We start from the raw sequence: 20,375 nt of genomic DNA on the forward strand, positions 1-20,375 counted from the left end.
GGGGAGCCCAGGTGCCCAGTTCCACACGCTTTCAGGTAAGTGGTGCTGCTCAGTGCTATCAGCTCAACCGTGCGTACACTAACAGTCAACACCCCAGGAGCAGCCAGGAGCCTCATTTGCACAGTCAAATATAACAAGAGTGCTCATTCGCTGACGGGCCTACGCCACAGGACTGTCTCACTAGCACAATCAGAGTGTCTGGTCATAGTGTGGCCCAGGCAGAGGAATCCAAAACCCACAGGCTTTCCTGCATGACCTCCTGAGGAAGCTTTCCCAGGTCCGGTCTCTGCATGGTTTCCGTGCATGAAGTAGTCAACAAACCTACTCTTACCCCAATCAAATGTATCCTTGCAGGTGACTCTCCTTCGGTCACCCGCACAGCCTCATCAAACACATTGGCGTTGGTCCGGGATAGCAGAGCCACCTGTCCCTTTATATCGCCTCTGATGCCGCCTTGGGGAGGAAGAACAGACCCCATGCACATCAGCAGGTGGAGCACAGTTAACTTTGGTTTAAAATACACTAATAAACATTAGAGCAACACAAAGTCTTACTCTGATGGTTCCCTCCAACCAATGTCTTTTTCCTGACTCTCTTGCAGACATCCAAAATGGTGGCTCCCACATAAGCGATTTCCACACCAAATCTAAAACTCTGTTAGAAAGACAAATGCAGTTAGGACATATAGGGGTTCACTCTTGTTGCTGCCAACACCACATGGAACTTCTAAAGTCACTTAGACACAAACAGAAGCCTGATGACTGAAAAGCACTATTTCTATTAAGAACAGCATTTCTCCTATTTTTTTGTTTTCTTTGTTTGTTTTTTTTTGTATTGTTTTGTTTTTTTGAGACAGGGTTTTTCTGTGTAGCCTTGGCTGGCCTGGACTCATTTTGTAGATCAGGCTGGCCTCGAACTCACAGAGATCTGCCTGTCTCTGCCTCAGTGAGTGCTGGGATTACATGAGCATTTTCTTTTAAAGACTTTTTAAAAAATCATTTTTAATGAGTTGAATGTTTGTATATCTGAGTGTGGATGTGTGTATGTGAACAAAGTGTCATTCAGAGAAACCAAAAGCAACAGATCTGCTGGAACTGGTGTTACAGGTGGTTGTGACCTAACATGGGTGCTGGGAAGGGAACTGGGGCTCTACACAAGCACTGAGCACTCTTACTCCGCGAGCCATCTTTCCAGCTCTAACACTACCATTTTCTCCCTCAGAGCCCTGAAATGACCTACCACCCAGGGTGCCCACCCACAGCAGCACCTGCTTTTCTTACACTGTCTTCACCTTCATTTTACACTCAAACCCTTGTCTCACCTATTCGGCCCCTTTACTTCTGCTCTCACACTCAAGCAGCTCTGTCTCCCTCTGCCCGATTAACCTTTCCCAAACACATTAACTAAGGTGTTCTCATGCTATGAAAAGAAATGCCCCACTCCCATGACCGTCTACTGTCTGGACAGCCCCTTTCCACAGCTATCCTCTAATGCCAACTGTAAGCCTCTTGTCCATGCTCGAAGACCTCTTTCAACATTACCATAGCATCTGTCCCATGAGCACGTTCAGGCTGGGGATACAGAACACGCATAGAGTGCCTGCTCGGCAAGCACAGGCTTTGGTTTCAATCCCAAAGACCACAAAAAGCAAACCACAACATTTTAAGTCAAGTGTTGTGGTGCATGCCCATAATCCCTAGCACTCAAGAGGTTGAGGCTGGAGGACTCTGAGTTCAAGGCCAGCCTGGGCTCTATATACAGTGAGTTCTTCTCTGAAAACACAAGCCAATCTGAACAATCGCCACATTTCTCTGCCTTGTCCATGCTGCCTCTATCACCTTTTTATTTACCTAAATACATTCCTATCCTTCAACACTCAGCCCAAGGCCCTATTTTCTTAACCACATCTGCTGGAAAGATTCCCTTACTCGTTGTTTTCCCCATGCACCTACAATATAATAAAGCAAAGTATACTTTAGTGAAGAGCAATGTCTATTTCATGAACTATGTCACATAGCTGCAACCAATAGGAAGAAAACATGCTTTTTTTATTTTATTTTGTTTTTCGAGACATGGTTTCTCTGTGTAGCCTTGACTGTCCTAGACTTGCTTTGTAGACCAGGCTGGCCTCAAACTCATGGAGATCCACCTGCCTCTCCCTTCTGAATGCTGGGATTAAAGACATGTGCCACCATGCCTGGCATAGAAAACATGACTTTCAATAGAACTTCACTGCTAGAAAACTATTCAAAGTGAACCATGATCAAATTATTTGTAAAACAAACATTCATGTACGCCTGAAAAAACAAGCAGTCTCATGCTATCATGTAATGCAAGAGAAGAAATGAAGTTTTACATAACTCCAAATAACTAACACTTACTCCTCTGTGTGGGCCGTAGCAATGGAGGAACCTGAATGCACCATGTTACCACCAATAGTCACATCCCGTACTGACAATGCACACCCTTGAAACCATGAGACAGATGGCACTTCAGCTCTGTGGGCCTCCCAAGCCACAACCCTTGTATAGCCAGCTGACAAGTCTCAGCACACAGACATACTAAAACTACTTGACCAGGACTTTAAAAACTGTCAGTGTCATCAAAATCAAGGTCAAGTCTGAAAATGTACAATCCTAAAGCAGCAAAAACTAAGTAAATATGGATGAGCCATGAGTGTTAGTTTATTTGAGGAAAATGAAACATATTTCCACAGTGCCAGCATATTAAAAACTAGAAAGAGAAACAGAGTGCTTGCTTATACGCTCTGGGGCTTGAGAAGCAGTGCAAGCTCTTACCTGTGTGAGATAAAAGACGTGAGTGTGGGGGACGGTGAAGAGAGCATTCACTGCACCTCGGAAGGTATAGATCTGCTGGTGGGGGTCCCCTACAAAGATCTTCCCACATGGCTGAGACAGAACTATGTTCATGATAGCTGCAACCAGTAAGAGGAAAAGTGAGAAATCTGAACGGCAACAATCTACACAGCAAAAAGAAACCATATTTAAGGAAGAAAACAAACCTAAACTAAGCCAGCCCAAGACAGACAACAAAGCTCTCTCTTCCTACAGGCCAGGCTTTCTATAAAAGGGCACAATTTTACCATAGACCTAGTAATGGTACCTGATCCTAGGAATGCAGGTTACTTTTAGTCCTGGGTAAATTGATTATAAAAAAAAATATTTAAGAGGAAATATAATTTTCTATTCTAGTATTGTAACACCGCCAAAATACCGCAAAATTCAACATTTGAACACTGCCTACTCTCTACGAGCCTTGTAACACAGCACTTCCCGCTGCATCAGCTTCCTTGCTCACTCGGTATGAGACTCGGCCCTGCGATCTGACGAGCTAGTTATGCAGCACCTTAGGAACAACTTCAGTAAAACATGGTGGAGGAAGGAGACAAATCCAGGTCAGGTGTGGGGGACAGACAACTGTGCAAACTTTGAGTCTAATTTCTGAATGCCTAAGAATCATTTGCTCCTCTCTTTTAACACAAATAATAACAACGAATTTATTCCATGTGTGTGTCCTCTTACATAATCACGATGCTGTTTCTATGTATTTGAGACTACTGATGTCCTGAATAGTTTATCACCTGGGGTACAGTCCTGGGCCTCATCCACAAAGATGGCGTCAAAAGAGGCAAGCAAAGGCTTGCTCAGCTGCCAGAGTTTCAAATAGCCTACAAGAGAGTAGTTACCAAGAGTCACAAGTCATAAGCACAGCTGCTCCATCTGGTAGACACACACTAGGACAGCCGCCTACCATCATGTGTCATTTGGTATGCCTCTTCTTTGCATTCTCCCAGCTTCCGCATGTTGTCCCAAAGTCGGCTTGCTTCAAGGACACCATTCTAAAAAGTAAATGACACAGGAACCCAAAGTCTAAGACCCTTGAAATCATACTTCTGCTTCCACATAGTGCAGTGGGAGCAAAGACCTCACTGCAGAACGCAGAGGGGCCCACTTCTTCCAGGGCACCATAGAGCTTTAATACTGAGCTCTCAAGAGTTCAAAGGGTGAAAGGGTGAGAGGCTGAGGCCACAGCATGCACAGCAGAGTGAAGACCAAAGACCTCAACAGCTCAAGAACCACAAAGACCCATTGTTTTATAGACTCACTACTGACAATTTGTAAGTTAGAGAACATTTATTTTTTATGAGCAAAATCTGTGTAGAAGCATAACTAAAAAAAATTAAATAGATTCCTAGTCATTGACTAAGATCTGAGCTCTTATAAACTACAGACAAGTCCTTCCACGTCTGCTTTTATGTGGTAAATGGGAAAGCTAAGGTGGGCAACAGAACACGCGCTTGTCTGTAATCCTAGCACTAGGGAGGCTGCTGACACAGGACACTCTTGTGTTTGAGGTCAGCCTGAGTCACAGGGAGTCTCCCGCCCCCCACAAAAAAAACAAAAACAACAACAAAAAAACGACACAAACCAAACCCAGCAGGACTATTGGGGAGTTGGGGGGATGTCTGTGAGTGCTCCTCACAGGTGAAGACGCCATGTGATTCCCAGCTGTCCTGACAGGCACTTGCCTCGCCTACCTATGTTCATCTTACAGAGCTGAGGAAATGACAGACAAAGATCGTACCAGGCCCCTCATTCTCATACCCTGGAGACTCACCAGCTTCTCGCTCTGTTCAACCATGACTCTCTGTCCTTGGCTATTCTTGCACCAAATGGGCACGTGATCGATAGTCAGCTCTTCATCAGCTGATGCAAAGAAGTTTTCTAAAGTCTTACACACTAACTTGGCCCTTATGAATCCACCTTTGCCTTCGGCAAGGACAGAGTTGACCATGAAGGGTGTTAACTTGAAGAGATTCAACTTCTTCTTCAGCTGGTACCTGTAACACACGCCCCAGGTGAATGGCAGTGGGGCATTTGCCATATCCCCCATTCCTATCACCACCAAGGCGATTTCAAGTGTCTATCACACACAGGCAAGAACACTTTAAAAGCCACGTCTGAACTGACATGGCTTGCCCTAAACTCTCATGAATGCACAGATGACAACCCTGAGAGCTGTAGGACTCAGCTCACAGCAGTCACTACTGCTTCGTGCTCCAAGCAGTCCCTCACCCAGTAAGACACCACTGTTCCTTAAGCCTTCTTCTCCACAAAACCTCAGCTGCATGGGGTTTCCTCATTCGCCCTACCCAGGAACGCTTAAAACTCTTCAGAATTTGTGACATATTAAACTTCAATGCCTCAATTCCAGAGAAACAGGAGTGCCTTCTTAGTGAGGTAGCTACTTGCAAAAAAAAAAAAAAAAGTATTTTACAGTGTGAAAATACAGAGCATTGAAGCTCTTTTTCTATCTGCTGCTTGTACATGGCGAGGACAACATGACATTCTTAGTGCTGTGGAGTAAGTATGATCATAACGACCGTCACATGGAGAAACAGCCACGTGAAATGACCCGGCACTCGTGATGCTCACTTCCGCCCGACGTGACTGTAGGCCATGGAGTGAAACGTTTTGCAGATGACGTTGCTGGGGAAGACGAGCTCTGCCTGCTTTGCGATGCTCTTGTTGAAGGTGACATAAAGAAATCTGCTCTGAGACCACTTCTCGGCGTACTTGACCAGAGTGGAAGTCTTCCCGGTGCCTGTGGAAGCCAAGAGGAAAGAATCTGACCACTGACGAGGCAGGTCTTTCTCAGGCTTATCCTCCCTCTGAATGAGACCGCACGTAGGAGTAAGGGGGCTGGGATCTTGGCCAAGTGGGAAAGGCCAGGCTGCTTGATCTCACTAACTTGTTATGTGGGTTTGTGCGCACAAAGTTACAAAGGTCCCCAAGAGCAAGAACTCAGTACTAGCTGGCTGCTGCCGCACTACTGGTCATCCACATCTCTGAACCAAGACCATGCATAGGGGACTCAGGGAGTGCTCTGACGCACCCCGAACCCCACCTCTTCTGCCCTTCCACCACCCATCCAATTCTTCAGCTAATCAGCCTGTGTTTCCATAAGAAATGTTTACTGAGTATTTTCACACTGTAAAAATCTAGCTAGGAATAAACACCAATGCAGGGTAAAAGGGGACAACAAAGTGAGAGTATAAATATAGCACAGGATAGTATAAAAAAAAATGGAAAAATAAAAAATAAAAAGAAGAGGAAGAAGAGGAAGAACTAGAAACAAAACTAATGTCCTCTGTAGGTGAGATTATGAGAACACGACTCCTTCACAGTCTGTCAGAGCTGCTCTGAAGGTTCTCACGGAACAAGCAGACATACGTATAGACGATGCATGCGCCGGCTACTTCTACACTATGGTAATCAATTAGCACAGTAAGAGTCCAGCATCCTATTTGGGAAGAGACTGAAATGATGAGAGTCAGCATAGCCTGGCAGAGAAAGAAAGAGAAATGGGGCAGAGAGGGGAAAGAAGGGAGGAAGGAAGGCATCCTGGGAGACAGTCCAGCTGATTCTCGCTCTGCCCGACCTCACAGAACGCTGCCGGACTCGTACCATGGCAGGTGTTTAATAACATGGCTAGCAGGAAGGGGATATAGATAGAGAAAACAGCATGAACAAAAGTTCAGATGAGACTCTCCAACTATTTCAGGGGACTCCAAGACCAGGGGCACAAATGACTAGACATTTAGGACAACAGGCTGAACCAGACAGAAACCTTCAAGACACCACCCTATAAAAGTGAGGAGCTACTGAACCCTGTGGAGGAGAATAGTATGACCTGCCTCTCCAGAAGATCATGCTGACTAAGAATCTATGATGATGAGCGAGGGGCTCCCCTACCGCACTGACAGACCCCAGAAAACAATGCCTAGGAAACAGGAATCTGGTGTAGATATTCTAGGCAGTGGTAAGTGAAAACAAGTACTTCTTGGCCGGCTGCTTTGGGGACTGATTAAGGTCATTCCATTAAGGATCAAGGTCAGCGTGCTCGGGTAGGAGTGGGAAGGGGACACAGCACAGCAGGCAGAAGCAACCACACCATGAACCTGATGCTACATACTCCAGGAACCTGACAGGAGCTCCCTTACCTGCAAAAGCCATAATTTTTACCACCTGGAGAGGCTCCATCTTATGGTTCAGAATCAGCTGCTGTTCATGTGTTAGTTGGATAGATGTTTTCTTGCTATAATCATTACAGAAGAAAAATCAGAAAAACAGAAAGGAATTAAAAGGCCCAAGGGATGGCCAGTGCAAACAGCAGACAAGCAAACTGGACACACAACAGCAGACCCCAGCACCTCCTGAGCAGGACTGAATGTTCGCAAACTAGGTTAAGATGCTACTGTACAGCTCAACAGTTCTACTAAAAACCATCACGCTCCAAGTGGGTGAAATCCACACAGTGTAAAGCATGCCTCAGTAAAGTGATGAAAGCACAGCGCCTCTTGTCTCACACGTGAAGAAGAGGCCAGAAAGGAGGTCAAACCCGTGTGCTTTACGTCTGCCATCCCAGCACTCAGGAGGCCAAGGCAGAAGGAGTGTGAATTTTTTTTACTTCAAGACCAGCGTGGGCTGCACATTGAGACTTTGTCTCAAAAAGGAATAGAAGGCCAAGCACACACCCACATATAATGCATACGTACCCTGGCCAGACAGATGGCTCCTCTTTAACTTTGGTGGCCTGAGTACAGGAATTCTCCTGAAGATATAGGCAATAGAAAATGTTGTAGTGAATCCTAATGGGGGAAAAAAAGTATATTTAGAGACTTCCAAATTTAAGTCATAATCTATCTCACTTTTCCTTGGCTGTATTTCAACTTCCTTACCATTTCCAAAAGGTATATTCCTATCACATGTCATTGAAAAAAAAAATTAAGAAAGGACTTCAGTCTCTGCAGTAGACAAAAGCACTTCTGGGAATCCCAGTTCAGAAAAACATGCACCACCTCTATACGTAACATCACACAAAGGAGACCAGCCATGTTCTTGAGGGAACAAGAGTATACTATCTGTGATTGTAAGAGACAGCAATCAAAACAGCCACAGACCCACGGGAAAGCAGGCAGAAACAACACTTCTGGCACTGTGAACTCTGCCTAAACAATCCAACGTTACTGCCAAACTTAAAGTCATCTTTCTGAACCTCATCTAGCTGCTCATCAGCCTGGTTCCTGTGTGGTGGCACTGGGTTAGAAGCATGACTAGCACTCCCCTTTAAAGGTTCCACAGGAAAGGTGTTCTCGGGCTAGAAGGACAAGAGCACCAAAGACAAGATGTCAGAACAGGCAAAGGGGACCAAGGATGACAAAACTAAGTCAAAAGAGGCAATAGAGACATAAGCCCAGTCCACCACAAGCAACTCCCAAACCCCTCTCTCTTGTGCATACGAGCCACTCCTGGTACCTAGAACACTAATTCCCCAACCACGTGCTCTGTTCCACTCCAAGTGAGGAGAGCTGATCTCAAAGCATTGCTCTTTTTGATGAAAAAAAAAAAAAAGATACCTTTAGTAACATTTCAGGGGCTGGAAAACCACACTACTATAGACTCAGCTAGGCCCCCTTGGAATTCAAAAGCTGAAACCCTAATTCCAAACATGACTGTTGGAAGAAGAAAGAAAGTAGAAAATTAAGTTCAATGCAGTGACAAAGCTATGGCTGAGATCTACTATTGTTTTTCTAAGAAGAGACACAATCTCAAGTGCTGTCTCCCTGGCCCCATCCCTCTCCTGCTGGGATACAGAGGAGGTGCTTACCAGGAACCCAAACTTCCCCACCTTGTTCTTGGATCTCTAGCTTCCAAAAGGACAAGAAAGCAAACGTCTGGGCTTACGCCACCTGGTCTGTGGACTGTTACAGTGTGTACATTTGTCTACGAGGACACTGTTCTGCACTGGGTCATTTGTCTTCGTGGAATCTTATCACAGGGCTTCCTGCCTCAAGCCTCACTGCTATCAAGTGGGCTACAACATAAACCAGTTAACGAACTGAACGTAACTTGGGACTAAAGCAATAGGACATTGCTGCAGAACAGTGCTGTCACCTTACCAAGGGTGACAGGGTCACTGCTCACTAATCCCAGGGGCCAGTCTTTTCCTAAGGAGAGGAAACCCTCTGGGTTTCTGCTTCTTAGGACTAACTTCATGATAGCTGCCTGTCTTTGACTTCAGATGAGGGGACAGGTCGCTCTATACATACCACCTAGACTTGGGATTTTAAAGATCCTCCCTCCCCTGGTCCCCAGACATCACTCATAATCTTGCACTAGTCTCTCCCATACTCAGTGATTCCCGCCACACAGGACTCTTTCCTGGTGCTTCTCAACTGCATCCCACCTTCGGGTTCTTAAATGACCTATTCCTTCTCTTAAAGGCTCTTTCCCAAACCTCCAAATGGAGGCCTCTCCCTGACACTCAGACTTCCTGCAAGAAATGCTTGCTCATGTCATCCAGAACACAGCCCCATGTCCCTCCGGCGGAGCGCTGCTCCCCTTCCACTGCAGCACAAGGCACCCCCTGAAGCACCCCTCTCATGGTTGCTGATGTGCTACCTCCCTTCTCACACTAGACAAGCTCTTTGAATACTATTTCCACTGTGAACTCTCTTGTGCCTGGACTTGCAAGTTGCTGAACACGTATCCTTCTAAAAACTGACCTTTTCATGTTATCAATGCCAAGATAACTCGGAATTAGCAGCCAAACTCTAGGCCTTTCTCACATTAAGATAGAGTCACTCAGATCCCCCATAATCCTATAGCTTGCTCTAAAAGTGACCAAGAGAGAAAGAAAATGCAAATGTTTTCCTAGAAAGTGTAGCCAAATAGGAATCAAGAAAGGCATTTCACCTTCGCCTACAGCTTCAACTCTGGCCAAGAACATAGAACTCTGAAGAAATCTTAGCTGACTGCCATGATATTCACAAAGCACTTGGAACTTCATTCTCACAGCTCAGTCCCCTCACTCTGCACAGGGAGAAAGGAGGAGCTAGGACAAGTCTAGGGCCTTGTCACCTTATCGCAGCACCTCCCTTCCTCTAGCGTGTTACCTATTGCTGATGTTAATCCCCTTCTCCCTCATGGCATAAAGGAGCACAGCTATGCAGTACAAGGTCTCGGTGACATCCGGCATGGTCACTGTGGAGCTGGGTCTCCTGAGGCAGAAGAGCAGACGCTGGATGTCGTTCACGCAGCTGGAGAGGAGCACCATGGCCGCCACCAAGGCCCAAACGTTAATGCCCTTCAAAGAGAGGTACAAAGGGTAGGAAGTAGCCCAGACACAGCCACAATCAGGGAACTAGTGAGGAAACTGGCATTTCCAGCTTCTAATTTACTATGTATCTGCAGTAAAACCTAAACCCTCTGCCCCTTTCAAGTTACCCAATGTGTCAACGAGGAAAGAGCCATCTTAAAGGCTGGTGAGACGTGGTTTTGATTGAATCTCTGAGTAGCATCAATCTCAGTGGTTAAGAGCACTTGCTGCTCTTATGGAGAAGCAAGGTTAAGTTCCCAGCACCTACATGGCGGCTCACATGGGATCTCTTCTGACCTCCACAAGCTCCTGCACACATGTGGTATACAGATGTACTCATAGGAACACACCCACATAAAAGAATATAAATACATATACTGGTTTTGGATTTTTTTGGTGGGGGGAGGTTGTTTTTGTCATTGTTGTTGAGACAGGATTTCTCTATGTAGCCCAGCTGTCCTAGAACTCCATGTGTAGTCAGCCTGGCCTCAAACTAAGAGATCTGCCTGCCTCTGCATCCTGAGTGTTGGGATTAAAGGTTCGTGCCACCACTATCTGGTTTCTATTGCTTTAAAAGGGCTATCTTATAAAGAAACCCTGTCACTCAAAGCACTCAGAGGCTAGATAACTAGCAGCAAGGAATATTTCAGAGGATTCTTCAACAGAATGGGCCAAATGTTTTTTTAAAAATTTCTTCCAAAAGAAAGAAGCTGCAAAAAAAAAAATTAAAAAAAAAAAAAAAAAAAAGAAAAGAAAGAAGCTGCAAACAGGGCAGCTTATTTTTCCAAAGAGACCATTAATAAGATTTATGCTACTTAGAAATTCAACAAAAATTTTGAAAATACAATCTTCAACTAATGTTAACCACTAACACACTTCCAGTGAGAAATGAGCTAACCATGGCGTAGAGTGCCCTCACAGCCTTTTAGCACATACCCCAGCAGCTGCATAGAGGTCAGGTAGTTGTTGACGAATGCATGCCTCAGCCTCCAAAAGTAGAGGGTGATCCCTCAGGCTCCACTGCACCTTCTCAGGGTCTACACTTGGAGAGCATTTGGTGGTGGCTATATAGCTGTAAAACACTCAAGACATGAGTCCAGAAGACAGATAGTGAGCAAGAAAGGACTTTGAAAACTGTTTCCCTAACAGGAGGAAAGACACTCACCGTATGAGGTTCAGCACACATAAGTCCGAATCCTTTTCTATGCCATGGCTCAAAAGAATGCCATCCACTTTGCCGACAGCCTGCTCTTCATTAATCAAGTATCGATGATACAGCTTTTTCCAAGGAATGAACTATGTAGTTGAAAAACACAATGAAATAACATACAGGCAATGATTCTTAGAAAGACTGGACCACCAACAAAGAAACCCTCCTACCAAGTGAAAAGCAAGTACAGCTCCCAATCCAAAGCTAGACAGACAAGGAGAAACACTACACAAACCTGAGCTGGAAACTAGAAGAGCTGGGCCTTGGTCTTGGCTCTAACACAGATGTCACAGGAGCTGGAGAAATCAGCGCTTCAGCTTTCTTATCTGAAGCTCCAGGTGAGCAGCACTTCCAAGTTCCAAAAGCCATACTGACCTTAAGTCAACAACTGTCCCATGACACAAAGGAAGGCACTCTGGGATGATAATGCTACACAGTGACATCTTCGCCAAGATAACAGAGAGAGTAACACCATACCCTAGCGGGCACAGATACACAGAGCAAACACTGACAGAACTGAAGGAAGAAATAGATGGCAGAGGTGTGTAAGGAGATGCTGGATTTGAAGAGCACTACAGACTACTGAACCTAACAGATCCACACAGATGCTCTATCCAACAGCAGCAAAATCCACATTCATTCCAAGCCACATGGACAGTCTCCATGTTGGATTACATATTAGATCACAAAGCCAGTCCAATCAATTAAAATGGCTGAAGTTATACCATGAATCTTTTCAGTAATAACATGAGGACACTTAAATCAAGGCAGCAAGAAAACTGAACTGCCCACAACTTAAATCAGGTATTCCTATTCGTGAGATGAGGTGTTGGCGAGTAGCGGAGACTAGTCTTGAACTCATGATCTTTCCATACCACCTCCTTAGAACTGGGATACAGGCATGTATCAGGGTATCTGGCTACACAGTGCACCTTTAGAATAACCAATAGATGAAGAAAGAAATCACAAAAGAAAGCTCCTTAAGACAAGTAGAAACAAAGACAACACCGCAAAACCTGAGACAGTGTGAGACCGGTGCTGATCGTCAGGCTTACAGCTAAAAGAGAGGGACTGAACACTTAGGAGATCTGTGGTAGAGCATTTGCCTAGAATGCACAAGGCATAGGTTCAATCCTAGCACCAATAAAAAGACCTGAAAAGGACAAATTACCTTCACATCTCAAAGAATAACAGACAAAGGAAGAAAACTCAAAGTCAGCAGAAGAAAGGACATGACAAAGAGCAGATCTGAGCAGAGTGCGCATCTGTAACCGGGGCCCGGAAGACAGAAGCAGGAGGATGGCGTCTGGAGCTAGGCTGGAGTACACAGAGAGGCCGCCCAACAACAACAACAACGACAGTAGTGACAGTGATGGGGATAACAAAAATCCTTAGCTACATCAACTGAGAACAATCAAAGGAGCATTAAAGCTTATGCCGCCGAAGTGAAAGGACTCCAGGGAGGGGATAACTGCCTCCATACACCCGTCCTACCACGCCTGAGTAACAGAACCAGAATGACACAAAGATGAGTACAGAATAGAGTCAAAATCAAAACTTCGGTCATAGAGAAGCCCAGGACTAGATGGCTTCACTGGGGAGTCCTGCAGAACACTTAACGAACAATCAGCACCTGCATGCTTCACACTCTGCCAAGAGACTCAAGAGGAGGGAAAGGTGCCAAATTCCCCTGGTGAGGCCAGTACCGCCATAATATGAGACACAGACACTAGAGAACCTGCAGGCCATGGAACCAGGCGACTACTACCGATGACCAGAATGACATTACTGTAACATCTTAGGAGGGAAGTACAACTTGGATGTGGTCACAGGACATCTTCTTAACCAAAACCCCTCACTTATCCCATCCCCACCCCCAGGTCATACACGAGGGTTTGCCATTTCCTGACACAAACAGTATAAGCAAACAGGGCTCGCATCTAAAATCATAAAGACATTTCTCAGAAGTCAGGAACTAAGACTTCACAGTAGAACACTACAGCGACATGAAATTTCTCCCAACCTCTGCTGTCCTTAGAAGAAAAGTTTAGCTTTCCTGTTTTAGGCTGCACAAAGTTCAGCTCATGGGTCTCTGAGATCTAAAACAGAGAGATTTAGTGTGAAGGCTACACTTATCAGCTGGGCAGCTGTCACTATGCTACAAAATAACATACTGAATTGTACCATAAATGCTATTCAGTGTTTCGGTCACCACAAGGAAAAGAGAAAGAAAATTCAAGAGTCATGAATGTTTAAAGAGTGTGTCCAAAGGGTGGTCTCAAGACTCAGCTTACAAAAACAGCATCATGATGAGAAGGTTAAAAAAAAAAAAAAAAAAAGATTATCAAGATCCAGGAAAAACAAAAGACAAAGTAAGGAGCAGATGCCCGCCTCACTGATGGACAGAGCAGAGTCTCAGCAAAATTTCTTTCAGCATGATTAGACAAAAAAGGAGAGAAGGCGGGAGACCAGGCAGTCCCTGCGCCCAGCGTGTGCCCAGAAAACAGAAGTATTAAGTTATTCAAACAGGGAAAATAAAGAAGGCCTGGAAGAGAATGGGTTACTAAAACCAAACACAGTAACACAATTTACCAGAGGTGTAAATGCTGTGATAGGAAAGAGGAAGCAATGAACTTCAATGGGACAGATGGGAAGGCATAGTTTGTACAATTAACAAGCCTTGAAGAATAGAGATATGGTGACCTTAATTTAAATGGGATGGGTGATTACAGCACATGGTGCCAAAAATATGCTGTCTATGATCAGGGCACAGGAAATCATGTGCTTCAGACAAAATACAGAACTGTGAGAAATTAGTGAGGGCTCTGGGAGATTTGGTGGGATGAGCCTCGCCAGGCCCAGATGCCTGGGAGTTTTCACTTTATTCACGAAGCAAATGGAATCCATCACTTTGAAAAGGTCCTCTCCTCAAAACCCTGCATTAGGTGAAGCTAGTCTGTGTGCTCTTTGAGGACTGAGCACTGAGCTTACCAGCGGATCACTGATTATTTCCCTCCAAAGGTGGCACACCAAGCTGAGGTTCCAGTAGAGGTCCTCCACTGGGAGGAAGGCAAAGATGTGCCTCAGGACTTCACTAGGCAGCCTACAAATGTGGCTGGGTACTTCCTGGCAAGGCAGAGTTCCAAGAAGCCCATAGTACGAGTCAGGAAAGGGATCAGGACCAATGTCCTCAACGTCTCGACCAGGCTCTCTGGACACTGCAGAGCACTGTGACAAAGCGTCCTCTGCGTCTTGCCTGACCTCCCTAAGCCTGTTACATGACGGGAGCAAACGATGCCGTGGCGTCTTCTTAGTAACTGCATCCCACTGGCTGGTCTCTGTAGTTTCCGCAAAGGAACGAGACCGCTTCCTGGGAGGCTGAGCAGATCCTGATGAGCCCAGCCTCACTTCTCCATTATCGACCTGAGGTGGAGTACAACTGCCCTCTGCAGGGAAAATCATATCCCCCTCAGAGTCCTGACAGCCGTCCTGGCCAACAGAATTGCTTTTGGCCATGTCATTGGTACAACGCTGGTGGCTAGCTAGGAAGAACTCAGAAACATATCTCTGACATCCTCGACCTGTAGAGAGAACCCAAAAAGGGGGGTAAAATCAGTGGCTGCTGACCCACAGTAGACCTAAATAAGACTATCTAATTATCTATGTTAACAGAGAAAAGAGACACTAGTGTGCTTAGACACAGGTGATCATATAAATAGCTAATATAAAAATAATCTGACCCATATTTAGCAAGAGACAACTACTGTGTCTTGGCCAACACTCTACCTTGCAAGTGCATATATGCATAAGATCAGATGCTACACACTGGACGCCTGAGTGGGCAGACAGACAAGGAACGGCTGCTCACGTTCTCACAGCAGGCACAATGCAGCTCTCTGGTGTGGTCCTAACAACAACTCTTAAGTTTGCATGAGCAAAAAGAAACATGCTTTGTCAGGTCCAGAAGCATCTATTTTTCATCTATTTCAAATAAGTTTAATTTACTTTTATTTCCTCCTGTGAATCTGTCATGTTTTAAAACAAAGAGTTGCAATCTTCTCATTTTGTTATTATGATGGCCAGTCTTCACCACAGGTACTCATTCAGCATTTTCTAAGGACATCTACTTTTGAGAGACTATCAAGTGACACTTCCTGACCTTAGCACCTTTCAACATAGAGCCCAAACAACGGTGATCTCAAACATCACCACAACAATTTCTAAAAAAAAAAAAGAAAAAGTATCAATATATAACAATATGTATGGTTCCCTTCTAAACAGTGAAACCAAAATCTTTACTTTGGAAAGACACATAATGAATTGAAACCAGAATCAGCCTTCAAATGAATTAGTCGACTTGACATTAATGTCATATTGGGAAGAGGGACATCAATTATGTTTCCAGAACAATATAAGAGACCAGAGTTTCATATCAGTAAGGTCTAGCTAAATTCATGTATTTCGTAACTGGCAAAATCAGTCCTAGAATAGTGAAAGCTGCTGCACACTCAAAACCAGAGCCCTGAGGAACCAAGGGTGAGGGGTTGGCTGAGCCACACAAGACAAGCTAACCATTAAAATGTGTAATTAAGTCTGAAACTGCCTCACAGAATGGTTATAGCAGTCCCCAAATTGAGAAATATGAATTATTTAAACTTGATTGGATTCTAAAATTAGATGTAATAAAAGGAAAAGGGCAATCTTAAAGAGATAATTAATAACCTATGTTTCATTATTACACATTCCACACTGTACTCCATTAATAAGGATAAAGATTGGATGCTAATCAACAAACAAACCTAAAGTTCTTAAATTAAACGAAAACAACTGTAATTGATAGTGTGAGTTTGAGTCCTTTACAGTAACAGAGGACACTGGGGTCTTAGAAGTAGCTGTGACAGAGATCATCATGTTGAAGACTATTAGCTCAGTGATATATATTCCAAATAATTTAGAAAAACTAAAACCTGATGAGAGAAGGGTTATTGAGACCAGGGACCAAAGAGCCAGGGGCAATGGTGAAGCCCAGGCCTGTAATCCCAGCTACTCTGGAGGCTGAGGCAGGAGGATCACAAGTCCAAGGCCTGCTTGAGAAACTTACTGAGAGTCCCATATCAAGATAAAACGTAGAGGGAGCTGGGTGTACCTCCCAGGGAGTGCTGGCCTGGCACAGAAGGCCCCGGGCTCAATCCCCAGCACTCAGTACAACAACCAAAAGAAAAAGTGCCACCACAGGAAGGGCTATTTTAAAGGAAAATTACGATCCTATAGATCTCTGGACAGATGACCAAGTTATGATGCTTGCAGCCTGCCTGATTGTAGGCACACTGAGAGTGGTCAGTGTCTTTTATTACTTTAAAATTGGGTATGGTAACGGGCTCTCTTAGGCTCTAACATTATAGGTCAGAATTTCTATGGAGATTCTCAATACAAATAATGAACATGAGTCTGGCAAATCAAGCAGTGCCATTTACAAACACTTACATGACACTGGAATGCAGTCAAAGGTCACACCAACCAACTACAGATTTTGAAACAGAAGATACTTTTTTGAAGACATACCCCTGTTCCCTCCTTTTGTTCTGGGTCTAGGATAGAGACCATGGTTTGGGTCTCTGTTTGTCCATCTCTGGCTGAAGGGCTGAGTCACAGCCAAATGACTCTGGGCCAAAAGCTGGCAGTCGACGGCTGTCAGGTGCTTCCGCTTAGACCGTCTCACTGTTTTGGAACAGGAAAGAAATGGGAGTGCATGTTAGTTATTCCCAAACACAGATGCTAGCCAGTGGACTACACTCAAGTTATAGGAACATACAGAGAACTGATTTTCTGAGGATCAGTACTACCAGCCTTTCTCTTCCCTGTGAATGACTAAGTTAACCCAATCTCTAAGCATCTCTCTCTTACAATTTAAGAATATTTATGGCCACTGCCTCCTTGAACACACCCAATCTTTGAGCCTGCTTAGTACTTAGGAGAATTTTGTTGTTTTGTTTTTCAAGACAGGGTATCTCTGTGTAGCCTTGGCTGTCCTGGAACTCGCTCTGTAGACCAGCTGGCCTCAAACTCACAGAGATCCACCTGCTTCTGCCTTCCAAGTGCTGGGATTATAGACATGTGCCAGTATGGGCCCATGTAGATAGGAGAATGCAGAATTTAAAGCAGACCTCCCAAATGACATTTTGAGATCCTAAAATGAAATTTTCTTTTATCTATTTTTTATCTAACTTTTAAACTTCTACTTTATAGAAGTTTTGGCTATGAATATTTAAAAAGAAGTTGTTCAGCATACTGGCTCTCATAAGTGGATCCTCGCTTTGAACTTTTAGATTTGTGACTCTAATTTGGAGTCTGTAGAAGCTAGGAATCAGGAAGCTAGGATGGGTTCAAGAGAGGGAACAGGCAGAGGCAGGCAGATCGCTGTGAGATCAAGGCCAGCCTGGTCTACAAAGCGACTCCAAGACAGCCAAGGCTACATAGAGAAACCCTGTCTCGAAAAACCATAAAGGAGGGGCGGGGGGGGGGAGGGCACGGAACAGGGAAGATTAAAGGGGTAAAGGAAGTCACCATTAATGCAAACAGACTTAGCAATTTTCTCAAGCTTCATTTAAACCATGTTTCTACAATAACTGCAAAAAATTAAGATTTGGCTATAACTTTATTTTAAGAATAAAAACTTGCAATTTTTGTTTGTTTGTTTGCTTGCTTTTTTGTGTGTGTGGAGACAGGATGTTACCATGTTGCCTTGGCTGGCCTAGAACTCAGACATCCTCCTGCCTGACAAAATGAAATTTTTTACAGCTTACTTTCTATCAAGATAATGAATTAAACTACTTCTTTAAAATTGTAAATTTAAAAAAAAAAAGACAATCATGATGACCTGAGTTCAGATCCCTAGAACCCAGGATAAAGGGGGGAGTGTGCGGAGCAGCACAGCAGCTTAGGGATGTGGTCCCAACTTGGGGAGGCTACAACAGGAAAATTCCTGGGCCTCACTGGACAGCCTGGCTAGCCAACTCTTGAGTTCAATGAGAGACTCATAAAGTCAGGGTGATGAGATACCAACCTCTGATCTCTAAATATGTGTGTGTGCAACAGAGAAAGACCCACAGAGAGAGAAAGAGAGACTGAGAGGGAAAGAGAGCGAGAGAGGGGGAGAGAGAGAGAGAACTGGGATAAAGGACAGAGATTGGCAAAGCACTTGTCCACCATGCACAAGCCATGAGGCCCTAGTTCAGGATACATATGTGTTCTGGGTTCAGAACATACAATACTGAGCATAACTACAGACCATGATTTCTATGACTATTTCTGCTCAGTACCCAGTCAGCTGAGAAATAGCCCTTCCTATTTTCAGCTAATTTTTTGAAGTTTTAAAAATTAAACTCCATGAATACTGTAGTACTTCCGAAAAATGAATTCCATACACATTAATGTCTAAAAGGATGTGAGAGTGTATGGCTCTCTCAACTCAGAAGGCCTAGCACCACCATGCTAGCACCAGCACACAGTGCACACATGGCTCTGATGAAAGAAGCATGGGCAGCTCTGACTTAGGCCAGTCAACGTTTATCTTAGAGGTGTCACCGATTAACAAGAAAACACAGAGAAATGTCAAAATCATATGCAAAGTTACCTACCTACTTCTTCTATTTATCGAAGCTTAGCTAACTTGAATAAAATATGGAAACATAAAGACAGGAAGTACATGGTAGGCCAATTGCAGCCAACCCTCTGTTCCCGTGTTCCTAGAAATACCTTTAACCACAGCAAGCCACAGGTCTCAGTCACATACTTAGAATATCACACATTTAATCCCAGTACTCAGGAAACAGGGGCTGGTGGAGTGTGATGAGTTAAATAAACAACCTGGTTAGGGCCGGGCGTGGTGGTGGTACGCACCTTTAATCCCAGCACTCAGGAGGCAGAGGCACGTGGATCACTGTGAGTTCAAGGCCAGCCTGATCTACAAAGGGAGTCCAGGACAGCCAGGGCTACACAGAGAAATCTTGTCTCAAAAAATCAAAACAAAAAAAAAAACAAAAAACAAAAAACAACAACAAAAACTGGTTAGCTGGGTGGTGGTGGCACACACCTTTAATCCAAGCACTTGGGAGGCAGAGGTAGGCTGATCTCTGAGTTGGAGGCCAGCCTGGTCTACAAAGCGAGAGTAGGACAGCCAAGGCTACACAGAGAAACTCGGTCATGGGGGGAAAAATGAGGTTCTCTTGTGGAGACTGGATCCTTGTCAGCTACCCCAAACCTCTGCTACTGTCACTAAACAGAGACTGTCTCATTATTTAGTGCTTAGCAGAGCACTGTAACAGTAGACATGTACTTGTCTGTTGAACAAAAGTTCTTGACTATAAATGCCAATTAGGCTTTCATTTACCTGGCTTCATTTTTTACCTTTGATTGAAAATCAACTTATAAAACAAGTCACAGAAAGTGAAACTTCAGGATGTCATGGCCTGGTCTCACTTTAAACCTGGGCCCTTACCAGTGCCCAGTATCCGAAAGGCTGTATGCCTGTCTACTCCCATTTCCCCACCAAGTTAGATGGGGAGCTGATTAAAACATGGTGTGGCCTTATGTCCGAAGGACGCCCCAGCGAAGATTCTCCTAGCTACCTGAGTATTTCAGAGCACCGCTTTAACAGAACCTCCTCCATGGGAACACACGTGTGTACACAGACACCCAGGAGCTACCACCATCTGGAACCTTTTTAGATTGTTATGTAAAAATAAAGTTCCACCATGAGGTCATTGCATGTTTGGGGCTATTTGTTACTGCAACAAGATTTATGTAATGACTTCAGGATTATTTGAAATTAACATCAAATAATCCCTTTGCCCTCTATTTTTAATCAATAGGATTCATACTAAAAAATCCTCTAAGACTTACAAATTATAGAGCTAAATGGACAAGACAAAGAAGTAACTTCTTAGAATTCATGGAGAGACTGGTGGCAATTAAATAACTGCTC

At 44.4% G+C, this 20,375-nt stretch overlaps 2 protein-coding genes across 6 annotated transcripts in view; one reads left to right on the plus strand and one right to left on the minus strand.

Moving 5' to 3' along the window:
• LOC127194016 (3-alpha-hydroxysteroid dehydrogenase) overlaps window positions 1–20,375 on the plus strand; it is a 1,235,587-nt gene that overhangs the window by 447,045 nt on the left and 768,167 nt on the right. The window lies entirely within an intron of this gene.
• Window positions 1–20,375, minus strand: part of Fbh1 (F-box DNA helicase 1) — a 32,615-nt gene that overhangs the window by 6,735 nt on the left and 5,505 nt on the right. For both annotated transcript variants that reach the window (XM_051151396.1, XM_051151397.1), the window contains exons 2-15: window positions 16,955–17,110; window positions 14,384–14,973; window positions 11,348–11,478; window positions 11,119–11,254; window positions 9,980–10,170; window positions 7,580–7,672; window positions 7,025–7,119; window positions 5,457–5,625; window positions 4,639–4,861; window positions 3,772–3,859; window positions 3,602–3,688; window positions 2,799–2,935; window positions 555–654; window positions 332–453 (exon numbers count right to left, since the gene is read on the minus strand). In XM_051151396.1, coding sequence (XP_051007353.1) covers window positions 332–453; window positions 555–654; window positions 2,799–2,935; window positions 3,602–3,688; window positions 3,772–3,859; window positions 4,639–4,861; window positions 5,457–5,625; window positions 7,025–7,119; window positions 7,580–7,672; window positions 9,980–10,170; window positions 11,119–11,254; window positions 11,348–11,478; window positions 14,384–14,973; window positions 16,955–17,110 — 2,318 coding nt within the window. The remainder of the gene's footprint in view (window positions 1–331; window positions 454–554; window positions 655–2,798; window positions 2,936–3,601; window positions 3,689–3,771; window positions 3,860–4,638; window positions 4,862–5,456; window positions 5,626–7,024; window positions 7,120–7,579; window positions 7,673–9,979; window positions 10,171–11,118; window positions 11,255–11,347; window positions 11,479–14,383; window positions 14,974–16,954; window positions 17,111–20,375) is intronic.

The sequence above is a fragment of the Acomys russatus genome, chromosome 9 (genome assembly GCF_903995435.1).
Source record: "Acomys russatus chromosome 9, mAcoRus1.1, whole genome shotgun sequence".
Classification (NCBI taxonomy): Eukaryota; Metazoa; Chordata; class Mammalia; order Rodentia; family Muridae; genus Acomys; species Acomys russatus.